Source organism: Brachyhypopomus gauderio, unplaced genomic scaffold, assembly GCF_052324685.1.
Source record: "Brachyhypopomus gauderio isolate BG-103 unplaced genomic scaffold, BGAUD_0.2 sc63, whole genome shotgun sequence".
Lineage (NCBI taxonomy): Eukaryota > Metazoa > Chordata > Actinopteri > Gymnotiformes > Hypopomidae > Brachyhypopomus > Brachyhypopomus gauderio.
Window position 1 is genome coordinate 639,161 of NW_027506884.1, and position 15,840 is coordinate 655,000.

General features: G+C 43.3%; 1 protein-coding gene across 1 annotated transcript in view; it reads left to right on the forward strand.

Moving 5' to 3' along the window:
- Positions 1-295: 295 nt before the first annotated feature.
- Positions 296-15,840, forward strand: part of usp43b (ubiquitin specific peptidase 43b) — a 78,611-nt gene continuing 63,066 nt past the window's right edge. The window contains exons 1-2 of the mRNA XM_076988649.1: positions 296-1,814; positions 9,718-9,870. Coding sequence (XP_076844764.1) covers positions 1,188-1,814; positions 9,718-9,870 — 780 coding nt within the window. The 5' untranslated portion in view covers positions 296-1,187. The remainder of the gene's footprint in view (positions 1,815-9,717; positions 9,871-15,840) is intronic.

Genomic DNA, 15,840 nt, shown 5'->3' on the forward strand with positions numbered 1-15,840 from the left:
AATTACGCGATACTATAACGGAACTTCACCAGCGCGGTGCAGCCAGGATGAGAGAGCCATGGTGAGAGAGTCTCCCAGTCTCGCGCCGTATACTATTGGAGGGAACATCAAAGCCCTATTGGCATTGGCGTAATTAAACAGTAGAGGGCGCTCCTTTTCACCATGTGCGGTAAATCATTTAACTCTCCTGTTATTGGTCTACTATTGTAACGTGGGGCGGCAGGTGGATAATGTTAAGACCTTCAACACAAAGTTGGTTTTCCAGTTTTAAATGATGTTCTGACGCCATCACATGTTTGTGGCCATAGTTATTATATAGTAGCAGGGAGGGTGTAGGTTATGGGTGTAGGTTATGGGTGTAGGTTATAGGTTATGGATGTAGGTTATGGGTGTAGGTTGTAGGTTATGTGTGTAGGTTATGGGTGTAGGTTATAGGTTATAGGTGTAGGTTATGGGTGTAAGTTGTAGGTTATGGGTGTAGGTTGTAGGTTATGGGTGTAGGTTGTAGGTTATGTGTGTAGGTTATGTGTGTAGGTTGTGGGTGTAGGTTATGGGTGTAGGTTGTAGGTTATGGGTGTAGGTTATGTGTGTAGGTTATGGGTGTAGGTTAAGGGTGTATGTTATGGGTGTAGGTTATGGGTGTAGGTTGTAGGTTATGTGTGTAGGTCATGGGTGTAGGTTATGGGAGTAGGTTATAGGTTATGCGTGTAGGTCATGGGTGTAGGTTATGGGAGTAGGTTATAGGTTATGGGTGTAGGTCATGGGTGTAGGTTATGGGTGTAGGTTGTAGGTTATGGGTGTAGGTCATGGGTGTAGGTTATGGGTGTAGGTTGTAGGTTATGGGTGTAGGTTGTAGGTTATGTGTGTAGGTTATGGGTGTATGGGTGTCACTAATGAGACGCGCGCACACAAGTACCCGCCACTTTTAGTGCGTAGTAGGAGTTGCCACAATAGCAGCGGGCGGCGGTGCTACAAACGGGGGAGGTTTGTCGCTCATCCTCTCGGAGCGAGGATGGTCCGTGCGTCTGAATGTAATGGGACGTGACAGAAACGAATAGGATGTCCAAAAACGTCGTGTATTTCGTGTGGACGCCGTCACCTCTTTTTCGGTGGTATAGTTTGTGGCTGAGTGCAGAAATGTCTTCAGTGTCGTTACTGTCCGCGTTCATGAAGAAGTAATTACAGATATGGAAAAACGCGAGCAGAAAGTGAAAGGGACGTCGAAAAAACCCAAGACCAGTAAACACAAGGACAAGCAGCAAGTGTCTGGGAAGCTGTTCCGAAAGAAATCATTTAAAGCAGTCGGAAGTTTCGTGAATAAGATTTTTAAAAGTTTAGGCACCTGGGCTCACAGTGCAGATACCGCCGACCCGTTAGACCCAGAAGACGATGACGGGGGGTTCCGGGACGGAACACCTTGCATCCTCAGCGCCAATGCGGGGAGTTTGAAGGAGGAGAACCGGGTGAGCGGGGAGCGTGTGGTGAAAACGTCCACGGTTCCGTCCCGTCACTCCGCTAAAGAGCGATTATCACTGTCGTACGGTGACAAGACTCCCGGTGTTTTGGGTTTGAAGAATCACGGGAACACGTGCTTTATGAACGCTGTCGTACAGTGTCTCAGCAACACCGACCTGCTCGCCGAATACCTCGGTTTGGACCGGTACAAATCGGATATCAGTCAGAGGAGAATTAACGGGGTGGTAAAGAGCGAGGAGACACCGCAAGGTTCGGGAGAAGTGACGGAGCAGCTGGCGGCTCTGGTGAGGGCGCTGTGGACGTTGGAATACACGCCTCAGCTGTCGGTGGAATTTAAGGTGATATTTAAAAACTTATAAGATAAATCTACACCTCACCACCATCACCACCACCCCAAACTCACATTAAACTGTATTTGAGCATCTCATTGATAAATCAACTGCCAAACCTATTGTCTGCACTTTGGCGTCACATAAACACACGTGACAAGTGTTTAGGTTCAGTGGCGGAAAATGTGCTCGTTTTGTCGAATTTATTTATGTATTTTATTTCTTGTAAAATCGTAAAAGACCAACAGAGTTCCTGGAGAGTGTGAGAGAGAGTGTGAGGTCTTCAGGTGTGTGAACCTGCACTCTTTATGGCCGTGTGGTCCGTGCACTCAACCTTGAACAAGGTCTGCAGTGTGTCCTCTCCTTCAGAACTAAAGCGATGTATTTTAGTGGGCATGTGCAGTGCAAAAGCGTCTTTAAAAGGAGTAATATCACTCACAATCCAGGACTTGTTAACTGTAAACTCTTGTGATTAATAAAGATAGTTATGCATTTTTACAGCATAACATACAGCATTTATGGAGCTCTAACCTTTATTAAATGATGCATGAAAAGTGACAAGTCAGCTCTATTGTGCTAAAGTCATATTACTGCTTTATTTAATGTGCATGTCTTGTCATTAAAAGACCATTCTAAGTTTATGACAAAGTTTTTGTCCATTGTCAGGGACCAATGCTTGTAGATTGTCCAGATAAAAGTGAAATATTGCAATATTATAAAATTTGTAGACCTCACTTCATAATATTTTGTAGCAAATTATTACCGGTCCAGTTTGAGTGTATAGCATATAGGAGCACTGTATGGCACAACAGTGGAGGACCTGACTGTAGGAGCAGAGGTCTCAGGTTTACGCTGCCATCATAAGGTAAAATAAAATAATGCTCAGTTGGAAACAGTTTTGACATTCTCATTCCCCTTTGGGTTCATCCAGTGAAACAACAACAGGCCAGTTTGGGGAGGAAAAAAAACAGAATCTGTCTTCTTATGCTCTAAAATGGGCTGAGCCACATAAGTCAAAGCAGGGGGGGTCTGAACTGGGATGATATAAAGTGGATTATTCCGGTGGAAATGTTAATCATTGCATAAACAGAGGAGGTGTTTAATAGCTGAGGGCAAACCTGCTCTTTTGAGATGCAGAGGCCTAATCCAGTTTGAAGATGAGTGTGTTTCTGCTTCAAACACATATATGTGTTTACCTAAGTGTCACATGTTAAGGTCAAGGTCTGTTTCTCAGACATAAAGTAGAGAACAAAGTTTGCTACACTGGGTTAAGGTTTTGTTCTAGTTAATTTTTTTAAGCTAAGAACTGAGATGGGCCCTTGTCAGTTGGTATACTAAGACTGGATTGTTTGGACTGATGTTATGACTGTCAAACACTAGTTGCATGTTGGCGAGCATCCGTCAGTCAGGCTTGGCTGTAAAATAGCACGTTTTCAAATAATGCATTGTTTTCCCATTAAATGCTATTTACACCTAAATTCTGTTTCGTTTAAAGCAATTTTACATTCTAACATACAACTGGATGTTTTCTGGGATGGAAAATGTTGGTATTCTGATCCAAGGTGTTGTGACTGCAGTGGATTTGAGTTCATTTTTCTGTACATTACCACACATCTGTCTGAAAGATGGCCTGAGTTAACGCATACTGTTATACTTCTGACAGGCTTAATAGATAGTTTGCATTAGATGAAGAGATTTGTCTATAAACAATTAGATTACCCTGTAATTTCAACCTCCCACTGAGTCAAATGTTTGGGGAAGCCAGTGCACTGTAACCATCAATCATACAATGTGCTCCTTCATGACGGAGGTAAAAGCCAATATATGGCACATCAGCACTGTCTTGACTGGAGATGGTATCCACTTCTGGAAAACAGCAAAGTCCTAAATCTTGAATTTTGCTTCAGTTAATATCAGCTTTTATAAAGCACAGTCTATTTTTAATCAGCAAAAGTAGGCCCTGAGTGACATAATGAGAACATTCAAAAATAGGGGGTGGTGGGGAATGAGTGACTTTTACTGTGGTTTGTAGTGAAGAAATAACTGAAATACGTTATAAGTGTGCTTCTTAATAATATTTGGAGCTCCTCAGAAGAATTAGCCTCTGCACATCTTCTGATTTAAAGAGGAGATGTTCGTGTCACATCCTGGAGGGCTACAGCACTTCAGTTTAGTGTTTCCTCTTATCCAACACATTTAGTCCAACTCACGAGGGGTTTGGGAATGAGGTGATGAGGTAAACCAGGTGTGTTTAGTCAGGGCACAGTGAAAAGGGAGGTGGACTGTAGACAGCTTGAACAACTCAAGTGGCCCTTTCTCCCCCCTTGTTTAAAATAGTCTGGGACATGATTTGTGACAACAAAATTCTTGACATAGTCGTGGTTAGATAAGAGCGTTGGGAGGTTACTTATGAACAGAAACTTAAACAGAGGAGTTGTTTAATGTCTACATTGACCTGTTTATAACTGAGCCTGAGGCTGGCTTGACCAAAGCTCTGTGGTGTGGAGTGTATTAAACAGGTTCCTCTTCCGCATTACACCCCCACATTACTAACACTAACCCCACCCACATTACACCCCCACATTACTACCACTAACCCCACCCACATTACACCCCCACATTACTACCACTAACCCCATCCACATTACACCCCCACATTACTAACACTAACCCCACCCACATTACACCCCCACATTACTAACACTAACCCCACCCACATTACACCCCCACATTACTAACACTAACCCCACCCACATTACACCCCCACATTACTAACATCAAATCAAATCAAATCAAAGTTTATTTGTATAGCGCTTTTCACAACACATGTTGTCACAAAGCGCTTTACAGGATTTAAAAGGTTAACAATACTATGGGTCCAGAACCCTAATGAGCAAGCCAAAGGCGACAGTGGCGAGGAAAAACTCCCTATTTTTATAACACTAACCCCACCCACATTACACCCCCACATTACTACCACTAACCCCATCCACATTACACCCCCACATTACTAACACTAACCCGACCCACATTACACCCCCACATTACTAACACTAACCCCATCCACATTACACCCCCACATTACTAACACTAACCCCATCCACATTACACCCCCACATTACTACCACTAACCCCACCCACATTACACCCCCACATTACTACCACTAACCCCATCCACATTACACCCCCACATTACTAACACTAACCCCACCCACATTACACCCCCACATTACTAACACTAACCCCACCCACATTACACCCCCACATTACTAACACTAACCCCACCCACATTACACCCCCACATTACTAACATCAAATCAAATCAAATCAAAGTTTATTTGTATAGCGCTTTTCACAACACATGTTGTCACAAAGCGCTTTACAGGATTTAAAAGGTTAACAATACTATGGGTCCAGAACCCTAATGAGCAAGCCAAAGGCGACAGTGGCGAGGAAAAACTCCCTATTTTTATAACACTAACCCCACCCACATTACACCCCCACATTACTACCACTAACCCCATCCACATTACACCCCCACATTACTAACACTAACCCCACCCACATTACACCCCCACATTACTAACACTAACCCCATCCACATTACACCCCCACATTACTAACACTAACCCCATCCACATTACACCCCCACATTACTAACACTAACCCCACCCACATTACACCCCTACATTACTACCACTAACCCCATCCACATTACACCCCCACATTACTACCACTAACCCCATCCACATTACACCCCCACATTACTAACACTAACCCCACCCACATTACACCCCCACATTACTAACACTAACCCCATCCACATTACACCCCCACATTACTAACACTAACCCCACCCACATTACACCCCCACATTACTAACACTAACCCCACCCACATTACACCCCCACATTACTAACACTAACCCCACCCACATTACACCCCCACATTACTAACACTAACCCCATCCACATTACACCCCCACATTACTAACACTAACCCCACCCACATTACACCCCTACATTACTACCACTAACCCCATCCACATTACACCCCCACATTACTACCACTAACCCCATCCACATTACACCCCCACATTACTAACACTAACCCCACCCACATTACTAACACTAACCCCATCCACATTACACCCCCACATTACTAACCCGTAACCCCACCCACATTACTACCACTAACCCCATCCACATTACACCCCCACATTACTACCACTAACCCCATCCACATTACACCCCCACATTACTAACACTAACCCCACCCACATTACACCCCCACATTACTAACACTAACCCCATCCACATTACACCCCCACATTACTAACACTAACCCCATCCACATTACACCCCCACATTACTAACACTAACCCCACCCACATTACACCCCCACATTACTAACCCTAACCCCACCCACATTACACCCCCACATTACTAACCCGTAACCCCTTCTGCAATACACACCTGCATTCCCCCCATAAAAAAATCATGCATGATCTTAAATCATTGACTGCATCCCAAAACACATCTCAGCAACCAGATGATACAGCAATAGGCGACCACACAGATGGGGTGTGTATGCTGATGGTTTGTTATTAGCTAGGCGTACCGCTTATAGGCGTGTCAACAGCAGTGAGCCCCAGTAGCCATTCTGATGAGCAGTTTTGAATAGTACGGTGTTGAGACCTGCTGCTCACTAAGGGGAAAATAACAAATGTGGCTATGATTAACTTAAAATGAAAGAGCATAAGAACACAAAAGCTTGCCGTAAATGTTCTCAAAGATTGGTAGTGCCCCAAACCTGCCTGTTGCTTTGCTGTTGCAAGTATGAGGAGGTACTTGAACCTGCATTGAAATATGGGTTTCTGCAGGGCCTTGAGAACGACCTGGTTTTATGAACAACACGACTGCTGTCCACACTCCCATCTCTTTAAACCTTTTTAAGAGGAATCCTGTTCTTTATAGTGATATTCCTCTGCGTATAGATTAGCTATAGTGCTGGGCTACGTTGGGTGACTATACACTGAGACGATCACCAAACCCCTGTGGCATTTGTCTTCTTTCATCTGTAAAAGTTTTGGATATCAACAACAGTCTGCTGATGACTAAAGTTCAATGTTTAAAGAATTGCCCTGTCTTGTAACAGTTTGTATATTGGAAATGTACAAAAACACAGAGTCCTAACCATTTTTACACCACTGTCTGTTAAAAGGGGCACTGATGCACCTCAGCCTTGGGAGAGTACCTTGAACACTGTAATTTCCTGCTGTGAGCTCAGTAATGTTATACCATGGACAGCAAATAGCAGCTTTCATGATAATAGCCTGGGATTAGTTAGCCTTTATTATTCTCTTTTTCTATAAGACTATTTTAAGTAATGACCTGTGGGGAAATTTTTAAATACATGAAAGAATCTCTGCCTGCTAAATCCTGGCTAAAAAAAGCTAGCGTCCTTGTGATATCTCTCTCTATTTTTAGCTTAACTCATAGGTAGCTGTGCAAGCGTTGGGCACCTTTTTCTCCTTGTGATGTAGATTCACTGTAGCTTTTAGTGAGAACAAGCAATCCTACTGTATGAACGTTCGGGGCCTCGTGGGAATAAATCTAAGAGGTGTTAAATTGTGTTTGCTCTGGTGTTTGTGTGGCCGCTGATTCACTCTGTGCCCAGTGTCTGCTTGCAGGCTGTGTGAATGGCATGCTAAAAAATGAACTTGGATGAGGGACATTGGCTGGACTTCAGCTGAAGAATACAAGAATACCTTATTTACTGTCTGCATCCTTCTCTGACATAGTTGGAAATGTCAGGTGTTTACCCAAAGACTGATTACCTGTTCACCTGGAGAGCTGTTTATAACCTGCAAGACAACAAGATGTTTTTTGTCTTTTGCATTGACAGAGCCATTATTTACACACTATAACGGCCTAACAGGCATGGAAAGAATCAAGTAGCACAAACAGTATGAACTTAATAAAAATATATGTCACAATGTATGAATGAATCTAATGAATCTATGCACAAACTATCGAGAACTAACCAGTTCTCTGTGAAGACAGGTTTTTTTTATCAGAAATCAGCTTTGAAAAGGCTGTTCTTGGGATTGAATTCTCATAATTAACTACAAAGTTCAAGACTGTGTTACGTCATTGTTCTGTTGCCTACATCATTGCCTGTGGCCAAAAGAATAATTGTGGGTATTCTCCCCATAGCATGAATGTGTTTGTATTTGTAAAGGTGTGCAGAACAAAACGTCCTCTCCAGCGTTGCAGCACTGCTAATGGTATATTCAGGCTGTGAGCATCATCATCTGTCCTCTTCCCATGAGAAATTAATCAATCAAGCTCTGTCATATCTTGCATCATAATGTAGCATCATAATCACTCATCTCTTTTTGGCCGTAGCATCCGCCTTGAACAAAATACACTTTAATAGCTCCTCTGTGGACTAAATACCATCGGCAGGACAACGTTGCCAAGATTAGGTTACCTCCTTTTGACGATACGTCTCAAGCACTTGGGCGTTTGACTTTTTCAGCGCTACGTGACTGATATTCAGGATTATTACGTTATCTCAGCCTGCAGTTCTTTTTATAATCTGTCGTTTCCTTCAAGCATCTTGCTAAAATGCATCTTGCTAAAATTTGTGTGGTTAATGCGAGCGTAATTACTCTCTGTGTCCCTCAGTATTAAAATGGAGATTTATGCAAGATTATCTCTGCTAGCATAGTTCTTGATGGTTTCATCAATGATTGCATCTCACAGCTAAAAATCCTTGGAGCAAGAAGTTTAAAAGATGTACATTTATGCTAGACAACTAAACGCCCATAGCTGAGCTGAAAGCCAGGTTTATTTACTGTTTTAAGAGTAAATCTTATACAGCCCTTATTTTTCAGACAAACAGTTTAATCATGCACTTGCCTTTTGAAAAAGTCCAAACGTACTTGAAAAGCATGATGGGAAGTGAGTTGTTAGTGTTAATCTTTACAGTCATTCCTGATAAGACTAGACCTTGCATTTTTGGCCACAGACTTGTGCTAAATAGTTTATGACTGCTGCAACATGGCGGTGTTTGTGCACTTCTAAAGCGAACAAAGCCGTGATAAACACTGAGTAAACCTACTTCAGCCCTGTAGCAGAACACAGCTCACATCCTCCAACTGCTCTTAATGCTAACAGGCTGTCAGTTACTGTATCAGCCAGCTAGCTGCTTCTTGTGAGCACTGTTTTCTGATAGACTCCATGCGCAGGACACACACATGGATAAATTAATGAATGAATTGTTCAACTTGTATAGCGCCTTTCTAGAACCCAAGGTCGCTTTACAATTTTTATACAGATACAACTCTTACACACCGGTGAGAAGCGGCAGCCAATTGCGCACAGCGTACTCTCTACCGGGATCCACAGCCCCCTGGGGGACTGAATGGGGTGCAGGAAGGGGAGAGAGGACAGACCCTAGTGGCAGAGCACCATCCACCACTGGGCATACAAGCACACACACTTAGACAACTGCTTTTTAATGAACATGAAGAGACAGACACACAGTCAGGGAATCAGGGAATGCCAATTTACCTAATCTCTATGTTTTTGGACTGTGGGAGGAAACCGGAGATCCCGGAGGAAACCCACACAGACACGGGGAGAACATGGAAACTCCACTCAGATAGGGACTTGAACCCAAGACCCCAGTGCTGAGAGGCAAACGTGCTAACCACCAAGCCACCGTGGATGTGTGTGGTAAAATGTTTTATTCAGGAAGCTGTTGTTTGGTCACCGTGTTTCCCAAAATAGAACCCTGTTTGTTGTGTTTGTGGTCTGAATGTGATTAACTCACGAACACAGGTAAACACTGGGTCAACGGAAGTAAACATTGGGTAACTCGTGTCTCGTCTGTCAATTTCCAGATGATTGTGTCTAAATATGGCACACAGTTCCGAGGGAATTCTCAGCACGACGCTCTGGAGTTCTTGCTGTGGCTGTTGGACCGCATCCATGAAGACGTCAACTCCTCCTCCCCGTCCTCCTGTGGAAGCAACAGGAACAAAACCTGTGGGACGGTGTGTATGCATAAAGGATGAGCTGTCCAATTTCTCAAAATTTTACTAACAGCCTTCTCACCCCATGTATAGTTCTTTTTGTTTAGTTTTGACCGTAGATATTTCATCACACCCCTCTCTTGTCTTGGTACTGGACTGGTATAAGATTTATACTTCATCATATTACACTTCCATTATATTAATGGTCTGAAAGTTAGAACACATGCCACCACAAAGCCATTTATTAATGTAAATAAAATGAATTTACGTATAATTTTGGAAGAATAACTGATTAACCCACTGCTTTTTTTCTTCAAACATGCAGTTTTAGTTTGTTCCATCACAAATGTATGAAGGTCTTCTGATGTCTACGCCACAGCATAATGGTCATATGCCTCTATGTACTTAGACAACCCTCGATTATGATGTAATAGTCCACAGGCATTACCGCTGAGCTCAGAGCTGTCAGGGAATGTGCTGATAGTGCAGAGGTTTCTCCCATTGGTCAGTTCTTGGCACTGATGTTTTCTTGTTTTGTTTGGAGTTATTGTGTTGGCAGTAGGTCATTGGCTGTTAGTTTGACATTATGAAAGAAGTGGTGATCCATTCGGATTGGCTGAAGGATTGAAAGAGTCGGTTGTTTCATGTTTGTTCCTGCTATTATCTCTTATTATTATAAGAAGCGAATCATTCCTCTTTGTTCTATTGCTGGTGTTGTTTTTGCGTGTGTGTGTGTGTGTGTGTGTGTGTGTGTGTGTGTGTGTGTGTGTGTGTGTGTGTGTGTGTGTGTGTGTGTGTGTGTGTGTGTGTGTGTGTGTGTGTGTACATATGTTTGCGTGTAAATGAAGGAATTGTATAAAAGAGAGAAAGATTTCAATCAATCAATCAATCAATCAAATTTTATTTATATAGCGCTTTTTACAACAGTTGTTGTCACAAAGCAGCTTTACAAGTGCCGAGTCCTAGCCCCCAGTGAGCAAGCCAAGGGCGACAGTGGCAAGGAAAAACTCCCTAGTTTTTTGCATGAGGAAGAAACCTTGAGAGGAACCAAGACTCAGGGGGGGAACCCATCCTCCTCTGGCCGACACCGGTCACCATGACAACAACAACAACAATTTAGACAGAAAGAAGAGAAAGAAAATGAAAAATATGTAATAATGTCCATCATGATGTATGCATCCGGTTAGGCAGGAGGTGGCTGGCTCAGGATGGATCGCTGGTCTCCTCATCTCATTATTCCTCAAACAGGCGGGCAGCCATGTGGAGAAATGAAACAGGGAAAATTAGCTCTGTATGAGGACATATACAGGACAGGTAAAATTATAAACATTTCCGGAGTGTGGCAGCAACTCCGGCATTTAGTTAAATTATTACAGCCTAGCTAAAAAGGCAGAACCAGAAGGTAACATAGGCTTGGGGGTATTCTGAGACAATGGCATCCGTCCACTGCACTGTCAACAAACTTGAGTGACCACGAGCAGTGACAGGACGACAGCACCAGCGCCCCAGTCTACCATAAAACCCTTTGTCTATGAACCCCTGGATCTGTACTTTTATCTAAGGGGGATATTAATTATCAAACGCTAAACTAAATAAGTGGGTTTTCAACCTAGACTTAAAGATTGTGACTGTGTCGGAGTCCCGGACGCATTTAGGGAGATTATTCCAAAGCTGGGGGGCCTTACAAGAAAAGGCTCTTCCCCCTGCTGTTACCTTATTAATTTTTGGAACTAATAAAAGACCAGCACCCTGTGATCTTAGTGGGCGTGGGGGTTCGTAATAGGAAATAAGTTCCTGAAGGTACTCAGGAGCAAGCCCGTGCAATGCTTTATAAGTTAATAAAAGAATTTTAAAGTCAATACGGAATTTAACTGGGAGCCAATGCAGGGCTGATAGGACTGGACTGATATGCTGAAATTTTCTAGTTCTGGTCAGAACCCTGGCTGCGGCATTTTGAACTATTTGAAGTTTATTTAGATTCCTATTTGAACATCCTGACAGTAGTGCATTGCAGTAGTCTAATCTAGAGCTAACAAAGGCGTGCACCAATTTTTCCGCATCATCCTGTGATAATGCATTTCTTAATTTAGCAATGTTACGGAGATGTAGAAAAGCTATCCTAGTAGTATTATCTATGTATTTATCAAATGATAGGTCAGAGTCGAGTATGACGCCTAGGTTTTTGGCTACTGTGCCAGGTGTAATGGGGTAGCCTGCGAGATTAAGCATTAGATCTGGAATTTTCTGTTTTGAGGCCTTAGGGCCCAGAAGAAGAACTTCTGTTTTGTCCTCATTAAGTTGGAGGAAGTTTAGAGACATCCAGCATTTAATATCTTTTACACAGGCCTCAATTTTTCTTAAACTGAGTTTGTCATCAGGTTTGGCTGATATGTAAAGTTGAGTGTCATCTGCATAGCAGTGAAAATTGACACCATGTTTGTTTATAACTGTGCCCAATGGTAGCATATATAATGTAAATAATAGTGGTCCTAGAATGGAGCCTTGCGGGATCCCATATTTAACTTTTGTACGTTTGGATGGAATATTATTGAGCTCTACAAACTGATAGCGATTTGTTAAGTAAGAATGAAACCATGAAAGGGCTGTGCCAGAGACTCCAACCCAGCGTTCTAACCTTTCTAGCAAGATCCTATGATCAATTGTGTCGAAAGCTGCACTAAGATCAAGAAGCACTAACAGCGATACATAACCTTGATCTGAAGCAAGGAGGAGGTCATTTGTTACTTTAACTAATGCTGTTTCAGTACTGTGATGGGGCCTAAAACCAGATTGGAACTTTTCAAATATGTGATGCCTATGCAGATATAGGCATAATTGCTGGGCAACAGCTTTTTCTATGATCTTAGATATAAATGATGTGTTTGAAATGGGTCTATAATTAGATAGTAATTCATTGATTAATTGAATGAGAGACAAAGATGATGAAGCTTAGCTTTCAAAGCTCAAGGCCCCCCCCCCAGCACGAGGCCAGGGGCACTAACTCTACTTTATCATGCCCCCCCCCAGCACGATGCCAGGGGCACTAACTCTACTTTATCATGCCCCCCCCCAGCACGAGGCCAGGGGCACTAACTCTACTTTATCATGCCCCCCCCCAGCACGAGGCCAGGGGCACTAACTCTACTTTATCATGCCCCCCCCAGCACGAGGCCAGGGGCACTAACTCTACTTTATCATGCCCCCCCCCCAGCACGAGGCCAGGGGCACTAACTCTACTTTATCATGCCCCCCCCCCCCCCCCCCCCCCCCCCAGCACGAGGCCAGGGGCACTAACTCTACTTTATCGCCCCTGGTAGCACTTTCATCTGCTCTGTCAACACCATTTTTGGAGAATGTAATCATGTATTATTAAGGGGCTGTTTTCTCTACACCCTGCGTCAGCTTCTTGCTACGTGCTATCAGTTCCTTCACTCAGTGGACTATTATCCTGATCAGACTTGTGCCTTGGGTACAGAGCAAATATCTCAGGGCTGATGCTTTAGAGGTTATTATTCGTTATTAATTTTGCACTATAGTTCTTATCATGTTTTTTTCTACAATAACAAAAGCAGAAAAACTTTTTAAAAATTAAACTTCAGAATTAAAAGTAGCTCTTGCTGCTAATGTGTACGACATATGTTCAATGGCGAATGCATATATAACCAGGGGCGCAGATGGACATTCTGATGTGAGGGGGACCAAGCTGTACAATATATACGTTTATGCTTGTAGATGCTAGATTTCAGATGAGGTCAATATAAATCTGGAGGGGACATGTCCCCCCCCGTCCCCAGTGCCATCTGCGCCCCTGTATATAACATACTTAACAGATAAGACACACTAGGCAATGAGCAACATTTGAAGAGTTACAGTATTGTATTATGCAGAGTATTTTGTTGTGTGAAGTCAGTATTTGTACGTTAATGTAGTTCTAGCTTGGGTACCACTGTACTGTTGCACTAAATGTTTCCATGGAGTCATGCGTAGCATTTTCAAGAGTCAGTCAGAATCCGTGTGATTCATGAAACACCTCCACGCAGCTGCTCGCCATCGCATTAAACACGTTTTTGGTTGACCAGCAACACGGCACAAATACGTCAACGTTCATGTATCCTCACTGTTGTTGCTTTTTATAAAGCAGCAACAGTTGTTACTGCTCATATATTTCTGGTGTTGATGTTATTTATTTATTTGTTTGTTTGTTGTTTGTTTGTTCACTGAGAATGGAAGCTCTGCACCCAGCTTGTAGGTTGTGGTGTTGGGGTGAGGGTGGGTCAGCTGTCAGTTCACCCACATGGAGGTGACGTGTTGGGGTGAGGTGGGGTCAGCTGTCAGTTCACCCACATGGAGGGGTGACGGGGGTGTTTGACGGTGTTGAGGGTGGGTCAGCTGTCAGTTCACCCACATGGAGGTTGTGGTGTTGGGGTGAGGTGGGGTCAGCTGTCAGTTCACCCACATGGAGGTGACGGTGTTGGGGTGAGGTGGGGTCAGCTGTCAGTCACCCACATGGAGGTGACGGTGTTGGGGTGAGGGTGGGTCAGCTGTCAGTTCACCCACATGGAGGTTGTGGTGTTGGGTGAGGTGGGGTCAGCTGTCAGTTCACCCACATGGAGGTGACGGTGTTGGGGTGAGGTGAGGTCAGCTGTCAGTTCACCACATGGAGGTTGTGGTGTTGGGGTGAGGGTGGGGTCAGCTGTCAGTTCACCCACATGGAGGTGACGGTGTTGGGGTGAGGGTGGGGTCAGCTGTCAGTTCACCCACATGCTTCCTCATTCAGCTGCTGGGCGTGGCCTGAAGTTTTGCTTTACAGTAGCACAAGAGGCTCCAGGTGGCAGCCTGCCAACAGGTGCTGTTTCAGTGCTTGTATACAGTTTGGTTTTCTGAGCTTTGAGGGAAAAAAACACTGACTGTATTGTTAGACTTTTATATTATGTTATGTTCCCTGTATAATATGCTGTGTGAACAGTATGTCTTTATATGCATTTTAACAGCATGAAAGAGGGTGAATTTAGAATATGTAACTCAGAGATAGACCAGAGGCATGACTGGGTAGAGTTGACCTTTCTAGTGAAGCAGAGGTCTACGCTAGTTCTCTGACATGTTGATGGGGCTCAGGGTGTGCTCAGATACACCGTCATCACAAATAAGAGTTTGTTTTGATGGCAAAAAAATACTGTTGTACTTCATACTGCTGTGCTGTGAAGTCAGGCGGACTATACAAGTGTCAAAAGTGGTGTTGGCAGGTGCAGTATATATGTGTCTTATACAGTTTTTTTGGTTCATTACAATATGTTTTTAATTATGTATTTTAGGACAACAAAGTTTTTGTGTATTTTGAATGTATATATTTTAGGATGAGAAATACAAGAAATAAAGGCTTACGGTACATAGTCTTTGTTATGTAGTTTTGCTACTTACACACAGACACCACACACACACACACACACACACACACACACATACACACACACACACACACTTACTCCAGCATATCAGGCCACATGCTCTCCATGTTGACAGGGTAAATCATTGGCCTTTCTTCTCTTTATTTATTATATATACTCCCAGAGTGCCAATAATGGACAGATCTGGCCTGCCTGTTCCTACTGTGGTCTATATTCACTACACCCTTGATATTCAGTTTGTTGAGATTGGGAATGTGTCATGTAAAATGTGGAAAATATACAGGTGTTCACATTGAGTGACACATGTCTATTTAAGAAATGACATGATGTACTTTTATGAAATATTTTTATCACTGATGTGAGAACTGCATAGGCCACGGCTTGGATGTAGACGTGTTTATGTAATTCGTCATGTAAAACATTCATAATTGGTCAAACTGCTGGTTTTGCCCTTTTGAAAGAGCTGAAATGCTTAATTGTTTTACCTCAAACACTATCAGAACACAAGTGCACAGGGAGGCCGAGCAGGAAAATCTTTTGTGACAGTGTCTCTAATGTGTGAGGGGAGAGCTCGAGAGCAGTGTAC